The sequence below is a fragment of the Manis javanica genome, chromosome 3 (assembly GCF_040802235.1).
Source record: "Manis javanica isolate MJ-LG chromosome 3, MJ_LKY, whole genome shotgun sequence".
NCBI lineage: Eukaryota > Metazoa > Chordata > Mammalia > Pholidota > Manidae > Manis > Manis javanica.
Genome location: NC_133158.1, coordinates 154,599,144 through 154,626,305, shown reverse-complemented (window position 1 = coordinate 154,626,305; position 27,162 = coordinate 154,599,144). Strand labels below are relative to the sequence as shown.

General features: G+C 42.1%; 1 protein-coding gene across 1 annotated transcript; it reads left to right on the top strand.

Annotated features, from left to right (window-relative positions):
- On the top strand, nt 1–22,841 carry TM4SF4 (transmembrane 4 L six family member 4). The gene is made up of 5 exons (XM_017657515.3): nt 1–425; nt 1,166–1,255; nt 11,935–12,071; nt 19,875–20,064; nt 22,205–22,841. Exons 1-5 carry the CDS (start codon nt 252–254, stop codon nt 22,220–22,222), a joined length of 609 nt encoding a protein of 202 aa, XP_017513004.1. The 5' UTR covers nt 1–251; the 3' UTR covers nt 22,223–22,841.
- Nucleotides 22,842–27,162: the final 4,321 nt, after the last annotated feature.

The window sequence follows — 27,162 nt, the reverse complement described above, 5'->3', positions numbered from 1 at the left end:
ATTTATGGGGGTGCAAAAAAAACCACCAAGGACTCCAGCTCAGGGAGAATGCATAAATGCCCATCGCTATCGGGGTTCTGCTCTTTTTGAGAGGCTGAATCAAGTCCAAGGACACAGTTCGCAACCTGAGTTGCTTCTCAGCTCCAAAATACGGACTGAACTGTGGACGGTTACAGTGACGCTCTGACGGACAACTTTTAAGAGATTCTGTGAAGGAGGTAGCGAGGGGACCTGCACTGCGCCTGCCCAGCATGTGCACCGGGGGCTGCGCCAAGTGCCTGGGGGCCACCCTCATTCCCCTCTCCGTGTTTGGCTTCTTGGCTAACATCCTGCTATTTTTCCCTGGAGGAAAAGTGATAGACAACAACGACTACCTGTCTGATGAGGTCTGGTTTTTCGGAGGAATATTAGGAAGCGGGGTCTTGGTGAGTAGGGGAGCCTTAAAATCCCCCTGAAGGAGATTTTCACCCCATCCTTTCAAACCTGGGTACTTACTGTGTGGGAAGATACTTAGTCGCTAGCAAGAGCCCAGGCATGCCAGGATAAAAAGCCAGTGCCTCAGTTTTCCCCTTTCTCCTTTAGGACCTGACAAGGGCACGTCCACTAAGTGTACTAAGTGGCGAATCCTTAAGCTTGGGCTGGCTGTTCTCATGGGTCAGTTGAATTCCATGGACCAAACTGAGGGCCACATAACTTCTTTATTCTAACAAGATAGTGCTGGGGTGGGTGGAGAGAGGGCTGGACACACACTTTCTAGCAAATTGACCGAAAACCACCAAGAGAAGCAGGTGTCAATGGATGTCTGTTCCACGCCTGCACTAATGATTTATTAACCCCTTATTGCTAATAGAGGTTGAGAATCTCCAGTTTAGAGAGAGAGAGAGATTCACTTTTCATGAGACTCGGGGACATGTTCTTATCCTTACCCTATGCCACCAATGTAAACGGAAACTCAGGGTGTCAGATCCTGAAATCTTGCCTCATTGCAGCGAGGCCAAATGAAACCTAAAAGCTTGATACTACTGAGCAGCTGTGCCCTGTTCGTTGCTGCTCTGCCCGCGCCCCCCAAGTCCCACGTCCCGGTGCAGCTCCTCACACAGCCAGGCAAGCTCAGGGTCGCCGTTCCCACGCAGGACCCCCTCTGAGGTGCTTCTCTTGCTGGCAGATGATCTTCCCTGCGCTGGTGTTCTTGGGCTTGAAGAACAATGACTGCTGTGGGTGCTGCGGCAACGAGAGCTGTGGGAAGCGATTCGCGGTGAGTCCCGGGGTGGTGGCGGCCGCCGGAGTCACAATCGTGCGAGCTGGCTCCTTGGGCTGGGCATGCGGGCAAGTTACCAGCCCCAGGCAAGACACAGGGGCAGCTGCACAGGGAGAAAGATGGATTCTTGCTGGGACAAATAACAATAGCAATACATTTTTAAGGCCGATGCCCTCATATGTACAGTATGAATACCATTTTAGATTTGACTAACAGGCGGGGATATCAGAGCTGGAAGACTGGAGTAGTGCATGTAAAGAATGCAGGCTAGAAAGGCAGAGATGGTGTGCCTCTCCCTCTGCCACTGAGAGGCCCTGAGACCTTGGACAAGTCATTTCCCTTCCCTGGCAATGGCTACCAGATGGTAAGTAAGCTCCCTCTCCCATAGCCTCCATAATGCCCCATCCGCACCACTGCCAGGTTCACTACCTCAGTGCCCAGCACTTCCCCACTTCTACCTGGATTTTGCCTCGGGACTTCAGTTTATCTGTCTAGAGAGATTAGGCATCACCATTCCAGGGTGGGGTAAAGAATGCTGTCATGTGGGCCTGTATCATGTTTCTACAACTGGTAAATTATTGTTCAGCTCTCTGCCTCCCTTTGCTCATCTGGAAAATGGGGAAGTTAGACTAGATCAGAATTTCCCAAATATGGGACAAACAGACGTACTACACCTTCCAATAACATAGAAAGCTTAACCCTCTTTAATCCTCCTTCAATTCTTTTGCTTCTATCAAGAAAAAAAATCTTCTTTCAATGGAAACAAGGCTTTACCATTTCTAAGCCTTCAGAATCTTTCTAACAAAAGAAGAACACATCTTAGACTCCGGGAATGAACCAACATTAACTAAAAATTTAACAATACTGTATGTTGCTAACGATACTAGTTCTTCACTCAGACTGGTGATATAAATGATTAAAATAGAGAACTGACTTAGAGAAAAATACTGAGTTCAGGTACCTTGATGTGGCAAAAATGAAGAAGGCTGAACTGGAATTATTGGCTAGATGATAAATAAGGCCAGCTCCTGCTCTAATCTCCTGAAGTTTAATTGTCCATTTGAGAGATTCATGAACACAGATGATGAACTATACAGGTTTATTTTTAACTTCTCAGAGGGTATAGCTTTTCATTCTGAAACAATCATTTCTAACATTTCTTTCTCATCATTATTTGCTTGTATGCAATAAAAAATATGTTTTGAGCATATATGAAGGGCTGAGGCTGGTGCACTGCACATACAATTATGATTTTCATGTGTGATTAAAGATCACTCAAGGATGTTCTCCTCTTCCTAACACCATCATGAATCCCAAGTAAACACTGATTATTATAAAAACATTTAAAATCATCATTTACAAAAAGGTGTAAAAATTAACCACAATTTTTTGATAACTTATGTAGCATGTTATATATCATATGATATTTGTGTATAATTAATTATAAAGGAAAGAAAGAAATATATAACTCGTTTTCCCTTGAAATGCAATCTCATTATACCTTGTGGACTTTGGGGGAAAGAGTTGGAGATACCTAAGAATTTGAAAAAGAATTAGCAATTAAGGAAATTGGGTGAAAGGAAAAAAGGAGTTATTCCTTAGAAATCTAACAGCTCATTCCTTGGTGCTTAATAGAAGGCTGAAGGTTAACCAGTATACAATGAGGGTTTTTGTTCATTTACTGTTTTTAGGTTTAGATATAACCATAGTGAGAACTGAAATAATGTTCAAAGTATTATGTTAAACTTATCTGTTAATTCGATTTAAATGAAGCCTAGAAGAAGGCAAAATGTCATGTTTATACAAGCACAGTGGGGTCGATCGATCTGAAACATTTGATCTGCCCAATTCAAGTTGCCTGTGTGGGCACCCTGGCCCTGCAGGTGGGAGCTGCCCCTGGTGTGGGCTGAGGACTCCCTCAAACTCCGGCAGTGCCCACCGAGAACCAGCTCTGCCACACTGAGACTGAGGCCCCCGGCACAGCTGCTGTGGACCAGGGACAGCACACTGCAGGTGGCCAGCACAAGGATTTCTTCATTTTGGTTTGTTTGTTCGTTAATCAACTGCCAATGTTTAAAAATAGAGATTTCACAAAAATATAGAGATATCTTACTAGTTTTTCAAAAGGTAAAAAGTGAATCTAGCACTCTGGGACCTGCATTTTTGTACAATGGCCTGCACAGGCATGCTGATGGGTTCGCAGGTTCCTGCCCCACCCCTAAAGGCCACTGAGTTCATGCCCCTGCTTTAGGGCTCTGTCTCCTTAATGTCTGGAGGCTCTGGAGCACCGAGCAATAACCATTTTTTTAAGGAAAGGTATTTACAAACATTTTGCCAGAGATGAAGGAAAAAGCTGTGGCATAATTTTATCGTTACTACAATGCTGAAGATTTGGATGCTTTTTCAAAGGTTCACTGCATTTCCCTCAAGGTGCTTAAGGAACACCGGGCTTCTGTGGAACAGTGCTTAAGAAATCCTGCAGGTAGAACGGCCTGTGAGGCAGAAACAGAGCAGGCCAAGGGCTGCTGGGCTAAATCCTACATCTCCACAGTCTCGCTCACTCTCATTTCCTGACCTCTCCCTCTCTCTCTGGTCTCTTCCTTGCTGTCTTCCTGGAATATCCCCCAGAAGTCAGCTGCGTCCTTCTCTTTCCTTTCTTTGGGTGATAAAATAGGATATAGGAATGATAGAAGCAGGATGTGAGGGCTGTAGAGATAAAGCAAGACTATCAGCTGGAAAAAGATCTTGAGATTATCTAATTGATAGTTTCAGGGTGAAACTAGAAAATGGAGGTGAGCTCTCCTTGGGGACATAGCAAGACAGAAGCCAGCAGTTTTAGAAAGTGACAAATACCATATGATTTCACTTACATGGGAAATCTAAAAAAATAAAACAAAACAGACATAGACACATAAATATAGAGAAGAAAACTGGTGGTTACTGAGGTATGTGGCAGGGCAAATAGGTGAAATACATGAAGGGGTAAATCATCTGAATTATAAATAAATCACAGGGATAAAAAGTACAGAATAGGGAATATTCATCAATAATATTGTAATAACTTTGTGTGGTGACACATGGGTAACTACATTTACCATGGTATTTTGTAATATATATATAATTGTCAGATCACTATGGTGTATACCTGAAACCAATATAATATTCTATGTCAACTCTACTTCAATAAACAAATAAGGTAAATGACAGATTTTTAAAAAGTGATCCCTGGGCAAAAATCTGTGAGAGGAGGGATACATTTAAGGTGGGCTTTTCAAAGCTCTGAAACAGGTTTATTTTCGTATCTCAGCCTCTTCCCCACACATTGGAGGTTCTTAGTGTCTCCTACCAGCTAATCTGTGGCTAGTCAAGCTCTCCAGCCCTCGATTCCTTTAAAAAAAAAATTGATCTCTCAAAGTCCAATAGGACAGCTAATTAATTTTATCAACACATTTATGTTAAGTATGTGCTTTAGTAAGAGCCTTTAGAAGACCTTGGTCTTGACTCAAAGAAGTGTCTTTAATAATGGCACTGCAGGTAGATTGATAAAGGAGGTATTTAGGGGCAGGCAGATATTTCAGCATGCTTAAATCATATCAGGTAGATAAAGGCCCACCCCACCCACAGGCAGGGCCAGAGGGCTGACAGGCCTGTTGAGAAGGAAGATCTCGGTCGGCCGTCACCCAGTCTGTGCGTTGTAATCAACACTGCTTCCCGCGCCCAGCTCAGCAGTGCCCCCTAGGGACGCCTCCTGTGTGAGCACTTCTGGAGCGAGCACCTCCTGAAGCCAAAGCCCTGACATTTTACCTCTGCATCTCTTGGAATGACAGCCAGTTTGAGGGGGGTTTAAGAAAGACAGTTCTTATGAAAAAATAGATTATTTTGAAAGAAGAAATAAATAACCCTATTTCTTCACTGAATGTGTTTATGCTTCAAAACTCTGCTGTAAAAGGGATCATGGCAATTGCTGCCTTTCATAAGGACATTGCAAAGATTGGGGGAAGGTGTGGCAAGCATTAGTGTACAGGTAAAGGAGAATAGTCCCAAGTGCCTGGGGTACTGAGGACACACAGATCCTCCATAAATACTTGTTAGATTAATGAAGTAACAGAATGCTTGGGAGTGATTTCTGGGGATTTCCATACTTCACTGGGCTCAGTTCTTATACTAACCCTGTAAGTTAGTGTGGGTAGAATTGCAATATTTCCAGAATCTCTTGCCTGGCCCTAGTGTACCTCCATGTCAATAGGTGTTTCCAAGGGGTGAAGAAAAGTAGTCCATCTCCCTATTAATAGGTGGTTACAAGGGTGAGGGGAGTGGACCAGAGAAGTTTGGTGAGGCCCCTTTATTGCAGGTGGGTGGTTAGAGACACGGGCAAGCAGAAGTGGACGACTGCTTGTAAGCAATAAATGGGTTTCTCCCACTTTATTTCTCCCTTTGACTGATTTTGGTTTCAAAGGTAATTTGACCCGGGCTGGGAGAAAGATTCCTGGCCCCCATTGCCCTGGAGCTACAGCCAGTCATTAAACTCCTGTTTTACAAATAGGGAAACTGAGGCACATGCAGCTTAAGTTTCTGACCAGCACACCCCACCCCACCAGACCGACCTCCTTCTAAAGCCTGGAAAAAACAGAAATATAGGGCATTAACATTGTAAGGGAAGAAAAGCTTCAGGTAATCCCTCTGTATCTCTTAGAATACTTTCTAAGGAGGAACCTTCGTGCCTACCAGGGTTTTTCCCCAACATGTTGCTACTACACAAGAATCTAAAAACCATGTCCCCAAACCACCCACTTTTCCTCCCTTCCCAGCCCCTGTGCCTCCTCATGTAGATGGGCTGACAAAAGTACACACATGACCAAGGACACAGCAGGGACAATGACAGAGCTGAGGTCCCACCCCACACCGTATGCCTCCAATCCCAACAGAGAGGGAAGTCTTAAAGCTGACAATGGTGAATTCAAGGGGTCTGATGAGAAAGCGTTTTTATCTTCCATTTCAAGGGAAGTATTTACAGCATATACATAAACACACATTTCTGTAGCACTGTGAGCAAAACGTGTGCTGAGCAATTGTAAGAAAGTTAGCCTGTTTACATTTATTTTTTCTGCCCAGATTTATGCTTTCTGTGTAAAGTAAGAGTGCATGAGAATGATAATATTAGGATATAATAATGACATTTATCAAGTGCTTTGTTAATGCCATAGGAAATTATCCAAAACTTGGAAGCAGACAAAAGCAATTTCTAGGTATCCTATTTCTGGGTTAAATTTCTGGGTGTTATCTAACAGCCTTCCCCACCTAGGGGTTATCTGATTTTCTAGATATGTGTACTTTTGATTGATTCCCTATTTACTGCTGATTGGGCTAGCTCATATATTATGACCTCCCTGAGGTAGGTTTATTATGGAGCCTTATTTTACAGGAGAGAAAAAAGGAGATATTCGATTAACTTTCCAAGGTTATAAAGGAGGAGCCAGGACTCAGACCCAGACCCATCTGCCTATACCCCGTGCCAGCGACAAGTACACAGTAGTGTCCCTCTGTGCTATTTATTCACTTAGACTAGGAAGCTTATGTTCACAATACAAAAACTACGGAGGAAGCCTCACATTCCTGACTCCAGAGTCTGGCAACTCCTCTCCCTAGAGGTTAACACTATTTCTGATTTTTGTGTTTCCTTCCAGAAATATTCCAGGCCTTTGCCTGTTTACTTTAAATAACACCAGCTGAGAGTGTCAACTCCCTAAAATATGCAACATGATCTCAGTAAGTTTTCTTTTAACATGAAAAACTTTGTATCATGAAATCTATGATAAATTAATTATTCCATATTGGTTTAAGTCTGATAATATCTCTGAGTCATGAATTGGGCTTTCAAATGTGAAATAACTCGAAGCCAAGTGACATAAAGTGTACCTTGCTTCATATGGCTGATTCATTCTGGAAAAGTTATGAAAATCTATTTAGGGTGTTTGTTTTATTTACTTAAAGTGAGATATTTCAAATTGAATTACAAAAACTGAAAATACAACCTGTAGCTTGAGGAAATTGTAACCTGGTGCCATATTTTCTTCAAATAGTTTTGTAAGGAAAGAAAACATTATCCATTCAGTTGAGAGTCATTGTGTTCCTCTTCTCTATCACATTTCCCTTCCTCCTAAGAGTAACAGTAATCATGAATTCAGAGCCGATCACGTCCATGCATTTTTTTTAACTTTTACTGCCCCAAATCAGTTTTTCAATGTCCTAGACTATGCTGTCCAATACACTAGCCACTATCCACATATGGCTATTGAGCACGTGGAAGGTGACTAATTTAAATTGAGATGTACCATAAGTATAAAATGCCAGATTTCAAAGAATTAGTTCAAAAAATAACATAAAATATCTGATTAGTAATTTTTATATTGATTATATGCTGAGTGATATTGTTTTGTGTATGTTGAGTTAAAGAAAATATATTATTAATATCAACCTCACCTGCTCTTTTTTCTTTTTTAATGGTGAGTATTATATAATTTTAAATGACATATATGGTTTGTATTACATTTCATTGGACAGGGCTAATTTAAAGGAGCTTACAAAGGGGACTCTTTGGTAAAGGCAAAGATCATCTCATTAGTATTTTATGTTAACCTGGTTTTTCATTTACTTAGACTTGCCTAAAATGAGAAATGTTTGCATTTGCACTTACTTTTTGTGTCTTTAAACACTTGCCTGCTAAAATGTTCCAGGAGTGTGACCTAAAGTCCTTTACTCACTCACATAGCAGGAATTGCACAAGTCAGATTTCTCCTCTCACAACCAGCCAATGGATATTAAAATCCTGGTTTGTTTTAGCTGAAGGGATCTTCTAGAACTACCCGCCTTTCTTCTGTTTACCACAGGTACCTGAGACTGAAGAAGCAGGGGCCTCAGTGATGTGACAGGGTGGAACCCAGGTCTCCTCAAACTCCCAAATTGACTTCCTGGAAATACAATTTTCCTTTTTCATTACAGCAATTTTAGCTACTTGCATATTATTAATCAGCAGCTTAATGACTCTTGACTAATAATTAGAACTCAAGATCAGAAAGTCAAGTAGGCAAAAATATTTTTTTTCTTAGATGTTGTTCTATTTCTGTGGGAGAACCAATATCATTCATAGGGAAATTTATAAATAACAGAATATCTGGTGCTACTGGGCTGTGTGTCAAGGGTGTATTTGAGGGGGTGGAGGGCATAGGACACTGGGCTGAGAAGAAGACCTTGGTTCTTAATCTAGAGCAGCCACCTTTTGAATGTGTAACCTTCTAGATTGAAAAAGCCACAGGTTAAGATTAAGCATGGGCCTTGGAAGCATTTGGCCCTGGATTGGTCCCAATTCTACCTCTTTACTATTTGCTTCACTTATAGCAACCATCTGAATTTCTAGTCGTCTCAGTTTCCTGTCTAGAAAATGTAGATAGTAATACCCACCTCACAGATTTGTTGAGAGCATTAAATGAGATAATGCATCTAAGGCTTTCATTGAATGGAGCTATTTTTATTAGTTAGAAAGTGAGGTGATTGTACTAGATGATTCTGAGATTTTCTTTTTTACAAAAATATAATTATAAGAATGTTTGACCATTTATTTAGTAGAAATTCTGCTGTGTGAAGACTTCTAACCAGTTTAAAGATATGAGAGACCCTTCCTCCACAGTATCTGTTTTTCACTAAGATAACCCAATCCATCTCTAAAGACCACATATCAACAAATGTTTGCAGACCACTGAGCCTAGTGTTGAAAGGACAAGGAGTAACAGAAGAAACTGAGCTGAATGTAAGCTTTCAATTGCTGTACTGGAACTTTCTGGTCACTCATGGAGTTATTACCCGCTGTGTCTAACCAAACAGCAAGGTAGTTGGAACACGGAGGTGACTCAGAGACAGAGAATTAGCCAGATAAGCTGTCGCTAAAAATTGGAGCAGCATTTCCCATAGCATGTTTTCGTTAAGAACATGTGGGAAAAACAATTGTTGGTTCCAATGAAATTGGAAAACTGCAAATCACCATATATAGCCAAATATAAGGCAAAAATGATTACAAACCATCTCTTTTTTTCCCCACAAAAAAAGTTGCAAAAACAGCTCTTCGACTAACATTACTATACAAACATTTTAATCACATTCTATAAAATAATTTTAATATATTGATTTTGAAATATGACTCCCCCCATTTATTGCTAAATGTATTCATGCTTCTTTGACATCAATGTTTTTGCTACTATCAAAGACAGTTTTTGAGCCACCAAAAGTTTCCCACAGACCATTTCCTTCCGTTTAAGTTGGCACACATGAAGTTGGCATCCTATTCACGGAGGATGCTGTCAGTGGCAATTTCCCTTGGTCACAGATATCAATTCATGTAAGACAGTTTCAGACACTCCCCTTACAGGTTTTATTCATGATCCTTACAATGGTAAACCCAAAGAGTACCCATTTTAGAGTGCCCTAAAAGGCTTGTTAACTATAATATTCAGAGCTAGGAATTGTGAGGTCAGCTTTCCAAGAATAATTACTAAGTCTGTGTTAAGAAAAATATTTTTAAACGATTCTTTCAGCTAACATTAGATGGGCCTGTTTCTGACTAATGTCTTCCCACGTAGTACTTGGTTGTTCACAATAAAGTATTTGAGAAAGTACTCTGTTGCTGACAGATGAAATAAGGACTCAACTCTAAGGCAATTCCCTCACTTCTCAGAGATAATTTGAGAGCTAATAATTTAGTTTATATTTTAGCAAACATAGTATATCCCCTTCTTGGGGTCCATACACTTTAGCATATCACAAAAATTCTTAAAAGTACAATAGGAGTGAAAGAGTTAACTTTATATAATCCAGCAATTTCCAAAATTATTTAACTAGACATCCTTTGGAAAAGAGATCACCTATTCTAACATAAATTGGCTAAAATTTTCATTTACTCCTGATCTAGATTATATTTACAAATGTAATGATGATAATGGACTTAAGATACCCTAGACACAAAAATTAATGGGAAAAGCCTAAGTAATGAGTGATAAGAAACCTGAGTGATTGAAAATATCCAACAAGTAGTTACACAATGCCTTTGAAAAACTAGAAAGAAAAATGGTATAGGTGGTGGTAGCGGTGAAGCAATGACCTAACTTCAAATAATTCATTGCCCATGACTGCAGGGAGCTTGTGCTCTGGCTGGGGAAGACAAACACAAAAAGCTACGCATTAATGTGTTGTAGACACTGCATTGTATAGAAGTTTATACAGTCCAGAGTACTGGGGATGGGATATATGCAGGAGGGACCAGTCAGTTCTACATGGGAAGTCAGATAAGGCTTCACAAGACATGGGGCCAAGCTCAGCCTTGGAAAATTGCACCAAAAATATATTTATATATGATATGAAAACAAATACCAGCTAAAGTGGAACTCCATCATTACATAGACTCTGATTTCCTGGGCACCATCAGGCCTTCTCCACCCCCAAATACCACCCCCACCCTGTTCTGCCCCCAAATATATACTGTGATAAGACTGAGGGTAATTCACAAAGGGGAAGGGGGAATACCTACCATTTAACTTAGGTTATCACATATAGTTTTCACAACAGACCATTTGGGTAAGCTTTATCATGCCCATTTTGTAGATGGGAAAACTAGGACTCTGGGGATATATCCAATTTGCAGAGTCATCACACAGAGGAAAGTAGCAAAGCTGAGATTTGAGCCTGGGCCGCTGACCTTTAAACTCTGGTACTTTGCACTGTCACCAAAGTAATAGAGGTAATAATTTTCCATTTCTATTTCCAAAATTATTAATGTGTCCATGTTACTCCCTAATTACTGTTTAGAAGTGGACATTGCATCTCTGGGCCAAATTTTTTTCATCCGTAAGAGAGAGTTAGTCTGGATGGGCTCCAGGATTCTTTCTGCCTTTCATATTCTATAATTCTACTTTGATTTTATAATTACAAAAAGAAAGATGCTAGTACAATCAATTTTTTACTAATTAATCTCTGTCATATCAAAATATTGAAAAGATCTGGAGTTGTTGGGCTTGTTTAATTCAAAGAAGAGAAAACTTTCAGAGGATGGAAGGGGTGGAGAGATGTAAAATATGGAAGATATAAAGCAACCTCAGATATTTTAAAAGATGCTACCACATGGAAGAGAAATTGGACTTAATCTTTTTGACCTCAAGGAGTGTAACTAGAACCATTGAGGGGAGATTCTGGACTTCCACACTTTTTCATAAACAGAACCCAACACATGAGACCAGAGTGACTTAGCCTCAGAGAGATAATTGGACCAGAAATTAAGATCATTTCTAATTCTAAGATTCTTTCATTCTGTAATAAACTGGCCTTCCACATTAGCCCTGTAGAGGAGATTCCATCCTTAAAGGTGTTTAGAACCATGGTTCTAAGTTATCAAACCATAACGAACCCTTCAGTCATCAATGAGTACATGAAAAAGATATGGTGATGGGATGAAAAGGGGGACATGAGACACCAAAATTCATTTTAGGAGACCCCATAGGCTCTGTCCCTTACAAAGACTGGCTCCTACCCTGTAACTTCCCTGGAGTCACCATGCTCAAAAGCAGGCTGGTTGTTTGTGCTGACTGTCACCTCTGGGCCACCCGAAGGACCTGACTGTCTCTCTCCTTTTTCAGATGTTCACTTCCACAATATTTGCTGTGATTGGATTTCTGGGTGCTGGCTACTCATTTGTCATCTCAGCCGTTTCAATCAACAAAGGTCCTAAATGTCTCATGGACAATGGCATGTGGGGCTACCCCTTCCACTCCGGGTAAGGTATACCTGCAGGGGCCACCTGTCACCCCTGAGGAATGGCCAGGTAACCTTCCCCAGGGGAGACACTGCTCATGTCTTGTCACCTTCATTTTACAAGTCCCAGGCAGGTTGTGGAGCAGGAGTTGTAAAGTGAAGTTGCACAAGATCTCACCTCTGATTATTCTTGACAGACACCAGGAGAAATAACTGAAAGAAGGCACCTCAGCTGGCCTGAGAGAAGATTTGTGGTGTTGTTACTCATATCAAACATTTATTAGCAGTCATATGAGGCAACTTATAATGTTAATAAACAGAAAGTAGTAGCTAATATTGAAAAACTTACACTAGAAAAAGAGGAGGATTAGTTACTAACAGAGCTCAGAGGCTTTCACTGATACCCCAAGAGGTCAACTGAACAATGTCTTAAGTGGCAAATTTAAAATGGCACTGAAAGCAATGGTGATTCTTCATAAGAGTTCATGTTAATGGAACTCGTTAAAATAATACTTCATATTTTCATGGTACTTTATAGTTGATAAAGAACTCTTTTTTGGTCCCTCTCCTCAAAAATTTATAATTATTTAATCTCCACAACAATCCAAAGCAGGCTTAATAAATTTGGCTTAATAAAAAGTCACACCATTAGTTGGGGGCAGAGGCAGGGTTCAGACCCATGCCTTCTGATTTCAAGTCTTCATCTTTTTGTATTATGCATCTTTCTGCCCCTAGACTGTACTGTCCAATGTAGTAGCCATATGTAGCTATTTAAAGTTAAATTCATTTAAGTGAAATTAAGTTAAAAATTCCTCAATCCCACAAGGCATATTTCAAGTACTCAGTAGCTGCATGTGTCTAGTAGCAAACTGTGTTGAATGTCGCAGATCTTGGATACCTCCCTCATCCCAGACAGTATACTAGACAGTGCAGCATGAGATTCCAACTTCCAGGAGGGCGTGGATGTGCAGGGGGTCAGGAGAGATGTTTGTTGGGTCCCCCTATACATGGAGGATGGCTCCATGTGAGACACTAATTTATTAACTCACACCCCTATTTATTAATTTACAGTGATAGCCCAAAGAACCTCAAGAGCAGGCTTCAGATGGTGGAGATGGAAGGTTCTGATTCTGTTATGATATGTTCTGATATGATATGAAGGTTCTCAGTCAGCTCATAAGTGTTTCATGTCAAATACCCCCAACACACTCTGTAGTTAAGTAAGTTCTCTAACATCCTCATATCACCTGCAGAGATTCCCACAGGTATTGATTTTATGGGGTGTGTCTCACTGCAGCCTTTTTGCTCCCTGGCAGCTTTCATCTTACCAGACACCGCTTGGGCCCTCTTGCTATGGGGTTGGCTTATGTGACCATAGAAATCAGACACTAGAAGGCAGACCCGTCTCCTCAGGTTCTTTGGATGGCTCACTCTCTCCCACGTTGGGGTGTGTCTGTGAAGCCACAGATTATATCTTCTTTCAAGGACCCTTCTCTTCATATTTCCATCAACAGCATCAGTGCATTACTAAACATATTTTTCTATTTTCTCTTATGTGAATGGTAGCACCCTTGATGAACTTAAAGTCAGTTAGAATAAATCCATGTCCATCACAAAGGAGGAAGAAATGCCACAGAAGCTAAGTACCACTCCTCAGCAGGACAATGGTGTCCTATGTTGTGACATGAGGTCTAAGAGCCACCCCAGGCACACTCACGCCCTGCTTGGGATGGAATGGCACCAATACCCAAGGTTAGGAGACTGACTGCTAGTCTGTGGGCCACTTCACGAAATGCCAACTTGGGAGAAGGAGAGGATACCACTTTGCAAAGCACTCTGTTTATCCTTCTGATGAAGCAAATTTTCATTTCCATTCTAGCCATTTATTGCACATTACTCTGTGGAAGATACTTCCATATATGTTATTTTATCCACTTCTCTCAACAACTCACCCAGCCATTAACTGGTATCAGATTAGAAAGGCTGAAGAATAGCAATAGAATTGAGCCAGCTTTGCAGGCAAGTGGGAGCATGGCAGAACTCCCCACCCCCTCTGTTCACTGCATGGCTTTGACAGCTGCTGGGGAAAAAGGTTTGACCACCTAGACATCTGCACAGTGGCTTCTAACTATAATATGATCAAAGAGCACTGAGTAGGGCTTTCTTACAAAACCAGGTATACTATATTTTGCAGGTGACTTGTAAGGTATTTAAGTGTAACTTTGAGCAGCGATTGTTTTTTCCCTCATGTGCTGCCTTTAGAATTTAGTCCCACATAGGGGACAAGTGTGCTCTCTGTGCAAGGTGTGAACTGTGGCACAACCAGTACAGGAAGGGCTTTCAGGAGGATGGGTCCAGGTGGGTGTGCCTCACTGCAGCCCCTTGCCACCTGGAGGGCTGTCCTCAGCACTCCGCTGCCCCCTCCATTGGCATCCTATCTTCTGAGACAAACTCACATTCCTTCAAGACGTCGTCTCCCACCACCGGCTCCTACCTTCCCTCAGCCTATGGAGGTTCATCTTGAGTTTCTTATAACAATAATTGAAGCCTGTGTTGCCTGGTGTTTTCCAGTTAACAGAGTGCTTTCACCCACCGTGTTTCATTTGAGCCTTACCAGAGGCTTGTGCAGCAAGTAATTCTCCTTCAGAAGTAAGACAGCCGAGGCCCAGAGAGGACAAGCGACTTGCCCGAAGGAATGCTCTTTCATTAATGACTGGAGCTTGAGTCCTAGTTTTCTGACTCCAAGACACAGTGCTCTTTCCGAAACACAATTTATGTTGATCATTATCTGCTTTTTTATAAATTCCATCTAGCCGAGCTGAGGGGCCTCTGTCTCCACTCTTTTTACAATTCCGTGAACTTTTGTTACCCACTGGATCCCAGTGTATAAGCATTTCGGCCGTTGTCATTGTAGCTGCAAACCGGCCACAGATACACAGCCGTGTAGTGAGTAGGAAGGATTCATCACATGTCTGAGCCCAAGCAGAAGGACAGAGGACAGCTGTCACCCCGTCCTCATCGCCACCTGCAGGGGCGGCCACTGTTCCTGCTGCTGCGTCTTCCTTCCCCTCTTCCTTCATCTCCTTCTCTTTCTTAATGATGAAGGGCTAAGTGGTTTCGCATGCATTATCTCACCTAATCCTCCTCATAAATCTGAGAAGAATTCTTATCCCTAAAATAGGAAAATGAAATTCCAAAAGGTTCATTTGTCCAGGGCTACACAGCTAGTAAGTAGTAGAAGAATAATTAAAAATAAACAAAAACATGGCTAGTACCTACTTTGTGCCGAAGCCTGACCCAAACGTGGAGCCAAGAAGGCTAGACAGGGTCCTTGCCCGGATGATGCCACCGCTGTTGAGGGGACCCTCAGAGCACAGAGAAGGACAGAACGGAGGAGGGCAGGGAAACCCCTCGGCAGGGACATGTGCTGGTGGTGGCAGATGAGCAGAAGTGCGCCTCCCCGGGCAGGAGGGGGAGCACGCTTCAGGCAGAGAGGTGAGCAAGTCCCGAGGCACGCACCAAAAGGCCCAACACGCTCAGAGAAAGTCAGTGAGCAGCGCAGCCTCAAGCGCAGGGTGAACTTGGAGAGAGGAGCAGCAGGGGTCCCCAGGTGAGGGGCTGTGACTGAGAGGCAGGCCAGACCTTCGGACATCAGGGACCACCGGGCATGCCACGACCACTTGGGATTTCCAGGACGATCACAGTGGTAGCGATGTAGAGGACAAAAAAATGTGCTCAGCAACCGGGGAGAGAGAAAAGTAGGAGATTGGAGAGCTAGTCCAGATAAGATCGTGAGCATCTGCAAGGCAGTGGGCTTGGGAGAAGCAGACTGCTAAGAAGGACACACATTTCAGAGACTATCCGACATGGAGTCATCAGGACTAGGCATGAGGAGAAAGGGGGAGGGTCATTCAGGCGACTCTGAGATTTCCAGTTTAGGGCACAAAATCCAGGGTGCTCAGTGCCATAGAATTGAGTACTGTTTTCCTCAGAAAGGTCTGTTGGAAATCGTATTAAAAGAGCAAAGACAGTTAACACTTTTCTGTCCTGAGAACCACTAATGAAGCAGCCTAGAAGGAAAAAGAAACGTGGGACGTTTTGAGATCCGCCCCCTTGGCTCCCTTTGAAGCAGGACCTCCCATCCAAGGCCATCCTCTCCGAGCCAGTCGGCTGCCTCTCCCTTGACTCTGAAACTGCTGAAAAGGGAAGCAGCCCGCACAGGGCATGACGACAGCTGTGGGAGGGAGAGGCAGAGGAAGGACCAGGGACATGCAGCAGTGGGGGTGGGCAGGACGGGATCATAGCCTTGCACAGCGCTCCCAGGTCCAGCTGCAGCCCGCGCTGGCTCCCCAGGGAGGAGTCTGGTGTTGAGGAGAGCACCCCCACACCAAGACACAGCTGCAGGCAGTAAGTGCTCCACCTGGACTTCCCATTAGGACCAACTGCATTTGCACCTCAAAGACTACTTATTGCAAGAACCGCATGAGCTGCTTATGAACACAGTCCCTAGAACTGAGAGCCATGTCGCCAACAGGGTGAGATGGGATTGCGCCATGGTTCCCAGCCTTCATGAAGCATGAAGCACAGATGCTAAGGACTGGCTTTGCCCTTGGCCTGATGGACTTAGGGTCCAGTCACACCTCTGCCCACACCAGTGGTGTGATCTTTGTGATGTATTCACCTCTCAGCTCTTCCTCTGTCAAGTAAGGGTAATAGCAAGATCTACCTCGCAGGTTCAGGTGAGAATGAGATCACGATGTGCATGAAGCACATGGCAAAATTACTGCCACCTACTGCTTGCTAAACGTCAGCCTTATTTATTCATTTTTATGAACATAACTCATTACTGTGAATGGAATTCACTATCATGCATTAGAATTTCTAAGATGCCCTGCTTGTAAAATGATTTTGTGATTTAATACTAATCTTTCAATCAGTCACATGAAGGTTGCAAGAGAATAATCTCTTTATCATGGTATAGATAAACCTTGATTGACATATTATTATAGATGTATTGTGTAAGTCAAATTTCAAAAACATATGATATTTCAAATGTACTAAAAGGATATAATTATTCAAATAGAGGGAGTCTGTGTAAAGGTTAAGAGCATTAGGTTTGGAGTCAGACCAAAGATCAAATCTAGGTACTTGCAGTTAGTAACCTCAATGTTTTCATGGGTGAATGGGTCTAAGTTCATTCATTCAGTGAATATCTCCTGGAGGCTACTCTGTGCGGGGCATTGTTCAAGTAAAGTAGCACCTCCTTGTAGGATTGGGAAGGATTATGTAAAGCAGCTAGCTCAGGGCACAGCACGTGGGCAGGACCAGTACATGATACCTGCTGTTAATTCCTGAACACTCCTTGCCCTGGAACAGGGGACAGAGACAGCAGGCAAAGCCTCTGCCCTTGAGGTGTATGGTCCTGAAGAGAACACAGACATATGGACAGACTTTGGCAGCACAGGGGCCTATGTGCTCTGTACCAACTTGCTGGGAAGTGCAGAAGGGGCACTAAAGCCAGCTGAGGGCAGGAGAGGCACCAGAGAGTCTGTCCCGGAGTGGGTGGCCCCAGAACTAGCTGGGCAGAGGGCCAGGCAAAGCTTTGTGGCCCCCCTGCACCTTCCTTCTGCTGCCTTTGTTGCTGGCAAGAAGTGAGTTTCATGAAATCCATGGCCTTCTTCTCTGATGGGGATGGAATTACTGCAGCTCAAGTGCAAATGCCCTTCACAATAAGGGGATGCTCTGAAACTCCAGTGAAGTGGACGTACATGGCCGCTCAGTCTGTTGCCTCATAGAATGTGGAAACGTGATTAGCTACTTGGGCCATGAATAACTAGGGTGCCCTCTCACCTGGAGTTGTGAGAGTTTGTGGAGAGAGAAGGGTCTGGAATGGCTCTCCAGGGTGGTGTGTGGGGATTGAGGCATCTGCAGGAGTGGAGGTGTTCTGAGAAGGTATCTCCACACACCCGAACTCAATCCTTGCTCCCAAGTTCTCTGTGAGCATTTCACCAATCTCACCATGAAGAGGTGCTGTTGTCTCATGTCTGCACAAACTATTCAGAAGATGGAGACTGCCAATTATTTCATCTGAGAATTTTTCTTTAGAAAATGTGCCAGGAAAATCTCGTCTTTCTATATATGCATCAAGTTTAGAAATTATATAATGACAAAACTACATGGAAACATGCAGAACACAAAGATGAGTGTTTAATAAATAGTAAGTACTGAAAAGAAGTTGTATGTACTCCATAAGGTGTGTTATTGCAGTGAATTCTCACGATTGTGAGGTTGTTCTCAGCAATGGGTGCTAAGAGGGGGAGGGAAAATAACCTGTATGAGTAAAACAGCTAGGATGTTCTCTTCGGGACTGTACATCCAGATCCTTCTGAATCCAAAATATCAGGCTTTTCCTTTAGACCAGATTGCTCACATTAAATAAAATAATAATAATCTTATGCTAGACCCTGTGCTAAGCACGTTACTTGTATTAACTCACTTAATCCTTGTAATAACCCTATGATTTGATAGATAATGTTACTCCCAGTTCACAGACAAGTACACAAGGCATACAAGTAGTGAGCAGCTAGAATCTGTGCTCTTACAGAAAGGTGAATCAATAATATAAAGTGTTTTATTTTTAAATCAAGAGCAAAATTTGCTTCTTTATTCCTTCTTTTCTATTAAACCCCAGGGCATCTTCCATCATTTCAAATATATTTCAGAATCTTAATACAGAATGTACTTAAAATACATGTGTACTGATTCCCTTGAGAATTCATCAAAAACAGGGGTTACCAAAAAAATCTGAAACAATAATGTGGATGTTAATTTAGTAACCAGATGGCAAGTTTCCCATCGAGGCCTTGAAAGGATAGTGGATGCCTAAAGAAGATGGAGAGACCGATCTGTGGCCCTAAGAACGTGAGAAGAAATTATATAATAATATAAAAACAGAATTTACCCACTTCACTCTCATTTTTGTCTTAAAGATAGCATACTTGACATTTCTCCTTTGAGGCACAATGAATTTATGTTGCAGTGGACTCCTGATATGTACATTTAATAAACATATTGCAGTTTCTCTTATTTCATAGTTTTTGTTACATGTGTATTAAGGCAGCAGATTATGTCTTCCTTTTAGTTAATTAAATCTTTTGTATGTGGAATCCCTACATGTTAACCAAAATACAGCCAAGTCAAATTCACAGTTAGAGCTGCTCTAACTGGACAAAATTCACAATTTGGCTAGCATCAGGTCTTAAAGAAATCTAGCTCTTCCCTTTAAGTATATGACCCAATTGTAGTGTACATAACTTCAGATGGTCACTAGACTTGACAGATAATTTGTCAAGGGTCCAAATGTTCCCTGATGGCAATAGATAGGAAAAAGCCCAAGAACATTTGAGAGATTCTACTCATGGAGATTCATTTTCCTGGCCCCATAATAGATACTGGATTTACCCATCTCCTTGGTCAGCTCACAAAATCACTCTGTCACTTAGTAGCTGTGTGACCTTGGGATCACTTAACATCTCTGTGCCTTAATGCCCTTAGTTGTGAAATAGAAAAAAAGAACTATAAGGTTTCTATGAGAAATAAACAAGTGAAAATTTGGGAAATACATAGAACAGGGTCTGGCACATAGTATGTACTCAATAAAGATGTTAGGTTTGTATTTTAAAGTGTTGTTATGGGATATTTTTCGTATGGAGCTTTCATTTTGGATGGAAAATAATGCTTTAACAAGATCATTATGGAGACTTTCTACTCTAGGGTATTGTACACTTTCTACAAATGTTCCCTTTCTTCTTCACGTCCCCGACAGGGATTACCTCAACGATGAAGCCTTATGGGTCAAGTGCCGGGATCCTGTCAATGTGGTTCCCTGGAATCTGACCCTCTTCTCCATCCTGCTGGTCATAGGAGTGATCCAGATGCTTCTCTGTGCCATCCAGGTGGTCAACGGCCTCCTGGGAACCCTGTGTGGAGACTGCCAGTGTTGTGGCTGCTGCGGGGTAAGTGGAGTCTTTGTCCTTTCTTCTCAGCATGCAGGAGGCCACGTCAGACTACCAGCACTAGGTAGCAGCTGCAGAGAACCAGAGGCAGGCTGGGAAGTCCAGGCCACGGTCCCTATCAGCTCAGGGAGACAGTGACATTGTATCACTGGAACCCAGTTCTGCTCTCTGTGCATGTTCACACACCCAGGCTGAAGATGGCCAAAGCTTCCAGTCTCACACCCAGTGACTGTGAATGTGAGGCAAAGGACTCCATATACACACAGAAGAGTACAATAATGTTTATGTGAAGGTCCCTAGAAGTGGGCATTTGTCTTATGCACATATTGTCAACAATGACATGTGGTCTGGCCCAAAATGTTCTCACTATTTCCTAAGTAGATCTAGACAATAGGTCAAACTTCCCAAGCAACCTATGAACATGCTTCAGAATATTTTCTTTTTCCTGGAAAAGAACAAACATACTAGTGCAAAACCTGTATTTTAATGATATTCCTGATATAGAAGAGAGAAATAGTTCCTAAGTGGGTAGAAAAAAAAAACAAAGGAAATCACTGAGGACTTAGTCTCCAAACATGATTGTAAATTATCAACAGCAATATAAAAAAAAAGCAAACCTATGGGCTGTAAGAAAATGTGATTTTTTTCAACTAACAACCAAACTAGATCAGGCAATTATTCATACACACACACACAGTTATTGAAAAACACTAATGTATGAGGAAAAAAATTTAACAGAACTCAAGAGTTCCCTAATTGGGGAATTATGTAAATAAATATAAGTAAAGGTCAACCTATATAATATAACATGCTCCAATCTCAAATGATTCAAATAATTTTTTTAAAATTTCTAACAAGCGTTATATGCCTATACTTCAAAAATTCGGTGTGTATATGAGTATGCACACAGAAATAGAAGCGTATTTAGTTGGAAAATCTGCATCCTGCCCTGGTCTTCTGTTCATCCATTTCCCCAGCTCTCCACTCGCGGAAGTTTCCATAATTTCTTATATATCCTCCCAGAGTTTCTTTTTTATTGCTTTCATTTCGCTTTCCTTCCTTCTTCCTTGTTCTCCAACTTTTTATTTGGAAAACTTCAAACCTATATAACATTTAAAAGAACAGTATATTGAATGCCTACATGTTTCCACCTAGATCCACAAATTGTTAATATTTGCTCTCTCTCTCAACCATTGGAAAGTAGTTTGTAGACATCACGAAATTTCAGTACTGAGTACTTCAGTGTACATGAGAGCTGCATTAAAAACAAAATCAGTCTGCTGAGGGTTCCTTTCTTGTAGGCAGCTTGCCTCTCATACAGGGGTCAGCACCCCTCCCGCGGCGGGACACTGTGGGAAGCCAGACTCTTGGCCTCGGTCTGCGACCCAAGCGAGCTGCCTAACTTCTCACAGTCTTAGTTGGCCCAACCGCCTTTTGCCAAACTACAGAAAGTGTGCAGATCAACGTCAATCCATTCAGGCAGAAAATATTTAATGAGAGGTTCCTGAGCCTGGCACAGTCCTTAAATGAGGTAATAAATGGAAACGGGCCATAAAATACAAGTTAACAGACCTGGGTTGGATGCCAGCTTTGTGGTCTTGACCACGTAGGTGCCCTCCACTGCTTCTCTGTCTATAAAATGTGGTTATTAAACTTACTTCCTAAGGTTGCTGACTGAGTGTCTAACTTGGACTGATAAATATGCATCCATTTCAGCAATTAGAAGGCTCAGCACATTGTATTAGTTATTATTTCCTGGGAGTATGAAAATTGGTGTGGCAGTGTAGTTTTGAGGGAAAGAGCACAGTCTCTGGGCTCATCTTGCCCAGGTTCAGGTCCCTGCTCCTCTGCTAATTAGCTATGGCTTTGCTGCATACCTTGGGCTCTCTGTGCCTCTTATCAAAATTATTTGTAATAATAAGTGATGTCAAATAAAACAAAGCTTCAACTCCCACGACTAAACACAGGTAAGTGACAGATTAAAGCCCTGAAACAAAGTCAGAAAAATACACAAAATATTCAATAGGTAACTAATAAGGGGCAAAAGTAATTGGGAATAAGAGGGTGATGGGGAGGGAAAAGGAAGGGTGAAGAAACAAATCAAAGAATGATGTGATAATTAACTTTTTCTACCTTCTAGGGAGATGGACCAGTTTAAACCTCTGTGATGAGCTGCTCTAACTGGACAGCGACAGCGTATAGGAAGAGACATTGAGTTTATTCTCCTCTTTTTGGGGTTGTCAGTTCCTGTCTGCTTCCTAACTCACAAAGCTGAGGGAGGGCAGTTATTCCTCCTCCTTTCTGAACAGCTTAGCTCAATCTAGAATTTTATGTTACTAACAAATAAAAAATAGTTTAGCCACTTAAGTTAGATTGATAAATCTTTCAAATTAGCTTCTTTTTAGAATTGAAGAGCATGTTCCAAGCAAATTTTTCATAATTTCTTCCTTAAGAATGAAAAATGTGCAAAATCATATGTACTGCCACACCGCTTGTTTGTATATAGAGATGTTTATATCCTTGTAAGTCCTATATAATTCAAAGGAGGAAAGCATGTTTAGAATGAGAAACTAAGACCAATTTTTTTTCCATGTTTATGGGAAAAGAGAATGACTGATGTATCCTAAATAATTTTTACTTAGTGTCTTTTTGGCTAACATGTTTGAATTACTTACAACTAGTCTTTTAAACCTGTTACCATTTGCAAGTTTTCCTTTTGTATACTAAATTAAAATAATAATTCAGAGGTAATATAATAAAGTTTGTTTTGATAGGGAGGGGCCAAAGATTGAATGAATAACACCCTCTTTTCATCTTTTCTACAAATGCTTCCTCTGATCAAACAAAAAACCAGTATGTTTTAAAAAGTGATTTGGGTAATAATTTTGTTAGCCCATGGCCCAGGATTAAGGTAATAGGTTTTATTAATACTATGTGTTATATTAAGACATTAACTTAGGTTTTATAAGTCAGGTACTAATAAGGAGTCAAGTCCATGCTGTTGATTTGAATTCAAATCCCAATGCCCCACATACCCACTAGGGGATCCTGGCAAAGTTACTTTCTAAATCTGAATTTCCCCATCTGTGAAAGGACTGTTGAAAGGCAATCAATCATCTAACACATTCTGAAGTCTCCCAGGAGCAAAGCAAAGAGGCCTGTGGAATTGTCAACATGACTGATGTACATTCAGAGGATCTCAGAGGGGGGTACAAGCCAGAGGCCCACCCCTGTATGACGAGGCTGATTGATAGGCTGTACTGGGCAGGTGAGGCCACTGAAAACTAGATTCCTCCTAGTCATCAGTGAAGCTGTTAACAATCACCTACTGAGCACCGGCCTCCAGGGTCTAGGTACTGAAGACCACAACTTACACGCTGTGATTTTTCCCTCATTATGACGAGAACTGTGAGATCACAGTCACATCTGGGACTAACAGGCAGAAGGAAGAAAGGCAGGCAGATAAGCACTGACGATCTCATCAAGGAAACTATAAATACACACACATGCATGCATACACACACACACACATGAATACACAAACACACACACGCACACACAGGGTGTTTCAAGTCAGTGTAGGTCATTGGTTATCAAACATGGCTGATCATCACACTCACCCAGGCACCTATGAAATGTTTCAAAACTGTGATGATTCCTGAGCCCCATCCTAGACCTACTTCATCTGAAAATCTAGGCATGAGGCATGGACGTTTGTCTTATGTCTGTTACTTAGTTTTCAAAGCTCACCAGGTGAGACGAAAACCCAGCCAGTTTGAGCAACCATTGGCTTAGACCACAGACTGGCAGGCACCAGGATGAAATGAGTCAGACTTTATTACAGCCTTTTGGGAACTCATGCTCTACTGATTAATATCAATACCATGTAGTACGTGCTAAATCCTGAAGGGTGACACAGGTAATGATGTAGAGGTTCAGAGACAACAGGCCATTAGGACTGATTCACTTACCAAAGTTCTTGGACAAAGAAATTACCAATGTGGGTATGAGGGCATCAAATCCTTATGTAGGGGTTTTCAATGATTCAGAACTTCAGAAATGAAGGAATGAATTGTAGTCATCATCAAATCTAATCTTACTTTATAGCTAAAGAGCTAAAACAAGCCTTGACAATTCTCCACACAAACTGCCACTTTTCAAATCCAATTGCCATAAAATTAGGAAAAACAGCTTACTATGGATAAGAGGACTTAAAAAGAGATGGGTAAAAAAGGGTTCAGATGAATGGGCCCCTCCCTTGGTAGATCCTCCTGTGCACACACATACCCCAAGGCTGGGCATAAGACTGTCCAGAAACTTCTTTTATAGGACCTACCACCAGGCAATCAATAAATTGAATCAATGGAGGTGCCCAGAGCCAGTTTTTCTTTCTTCTATTACCTCAGACTGAGTGAGGTAGTATCCCTGACCCTGAAATAAACTGGAGGAAGATTTCAAAGCTAAGTGGCCAAACAAAAGAAAAAGGAGGAAGCGGGAATTGAACAAGGAGCTGGAGTGATCTTAGTACACAGATCCATGAGTACAAATGCTAAAACTGTATTTTCTGTAACTGCCTTTGGTTCCTGACTCTGGGCCATGCTGCACCAGCCTTTGACTTGGGTTGTTCTGGGGATTTTCCCTCTGACCTAGCAATCTACTGGGCTCGTGAGCACAAGGCCCAGAGCCCACTTGAGCAGGAGAAAGAAAAGGGGCAATACTGGAAGAAAAAAATAACAACCTAAATTGTTTTCTCAAAATGTCATCCAGCTACATACACGTACTCTGCTAAGGAGCCTGTGCAATCAGGACCGATGGAGGAAAAGAGGAAAAGCAATCCCATGTGTTACACAAACACACCAGCCACACACACAGCTGTAGGCAAGAAGACACTACAGCAAAGTGCTGTTGTACTTTGTTCCTGCTCCCTTTTTGGTTGAAATACTCTGCCGAGGGATCGTCACTGCTGTGGTTTCAATGACTATGCTCACAACGCTTCTATCTTTATCTCCAGCCCAGACCACTGCCCTGTCTGCTAAACGTGTTTTGAATTGGCACCTAAAAGCAACACATCTAAGCGGAACACTCCCAGTCCCTCCATACAGGCTTCTCCTGAAATCCTTGTCTCAGGGAACGTCATCCTCTCTGACAAGGAGACTCGGAACCCCAGGAGTGATCCTAGGTGACTCTCCTAAATATAGAACTTAGCACGGCCCCGCCCTTGCAGTGCTTCCATCAGCCAGCCCCTGTTGGCCTCTGCAGACACAGTAATGGAAGTGCCCAGCACGTGGGGATCACCCTGTCTTGCCAATGGATTTCAGCTCCTGGCAAGTTCACTATGGATTCAGTGTGACCAAAGAAATGACAGTAGAACGTTCTTGGGGTGAAAGGGATATACCCAACTTTATTTCCACGGTGGCAGGTCAGTCCCTAAAATCCTCTTCACTCAGAGTGAGTCTGCACACAGCAAGCCAGTCTCTGCCTCTGGGCCTCTCTGCCTGCACAGTCATCCTGCACAGCTGTCCTTGGGCCTCTGTCCTCGGCGCTGCTACCACTCCAACCTCTGCTCTGCTCTCCTGCAACCTGGCAGCCATGCCACCATGTCATGCAGACCTGGGTGGAGCTCTTTATATAGAGTCAATAGCAACTTATTGCCCACATGTGTGTAGTGAGCTAGCCAACCAGGGACAGGTGAGGATCCTGGCCACAGGAACTTTCATTTTATCCACACACCCCAAGAAGTTCTATTGTCATTTCTTTGGTCACATTGTGAACTTGCCAGGGGCTGAAACCCATTGGCAAGACACCTTGGTAAGTGATATAAATATGGATAATTTCACTTAAGCCTCAAAACATCTGACCAAGGGTCCACAAATGCCCATTTCTTACCTGTTTCTTTGTCTTGGCCAAACTTGGGTGACACTTCTCTCCTCCCCACAGGCCCCTAACCTCTACTTGCCCTCAAGCCTGAGCAAGCACTGAAGCATCCCTTTATTAGCATCCCCAGGGAATCGGCTGACCACACTGAGATACATGTCCTGCCAGACCCCAGAGCTGAGCTCTTGCTTGCCCAGCTTCCCATGGCTGCTTACCCCTCGAGAGCCATTTCCATTTGTGTTTGAGATGCCTGCAGATTCCTGAGACTGGAGATTCTCCTGCTGCAGTCATCCTTTTTTAAAAAAGTATTTCCTTATCTAAGTCCAGGTTTGTTTTTATTTGACACAACCATATGATATAAAAACTATGATTAGTCCATTTTATGTAAGAGTAAAGTGAGGCTTAGAAAAAATAAATAATTGTCCCATGGTCCCATAAACTGCAAATGGGAAATCTAGGCTTAAACCCAGATAGTCTGACTATTTGAGGATGAAAACACTCTCAGCCTCTGTGCTGTGTACCTAATTCTTCTAAAAGCGGCTACGGAGGGATGCTTTGTTATGCTAATATAAAGTTCCTATTTTGTACTGAAAATACGAAAATTTTGTGTGGTTTTTTTTCCCTTTTTTTTTTGAGAGGGCATCTCTCATATTTATTGATCAAATGGTTGTTAACAACAATAAAATTCTGTGTAGGGGAGTCAATGCTCAATGCACAATCATTAATCCACCCCCAGCCTAATTCTCGTCAGTCTCCAATCTTCTGAAGCATAACGAACAAGTTCTTACATGGTGAATAAATTCTTACATAGTGAATAAGATCTTACATGGTGAACAGTACAAGGGGAGTCATCACAGAAACTTTCGGTTTTGATCACTCATTATGAACTATAAACAATCAGGTCAAATATGAATATTCATTTGATTTTTACACTTGATTTATATTGAATCCCACATTTCTCCCTTTATTATTATTATTATTATTTTAATAAAATGCTGAAGTGGTAGGTAGATGCAAGATAAAGTTAGAAAACATAGTTTAGTGTTGTAAGAGAGCAAATGCAGATGATCAGGTGTGTGCCTGTAGACAATGTGCTAATCCAAGCTAGACAAGGGCAATAAAACATCAACGGATGCAGAAGATTTCTCTCAAAATAGGGGGGGTGAGGTTCTAAGCCTCACCTCCGTTGATCCCCAATTTCTCACCTGATGGCCCCCCTGCGAC

Coding starts and splice junctions, on each gene's coding strand:
- TM4SF4 (XM_017657515.3), top strand. CDS start 252: ATGTGCACCGGGGGCTGCGCCAAGTGCCTGGGGGCCACCCTCATTCCC. Junction 426..1,165: donor TATTAGGAAGCGGGGTCTTG/GTGAGTAGGGGA, acceptor TCTTGCTGGCAG/ATGATCTTCCCTGCGCTGGT. Junction 1,256..11,934: donor GCTGTGGGAAGCGATTCGCG/GTGAGTCCCGGG, acceptor CTCCTTTTTCAG/ATGTTCACTTCCACAATATT.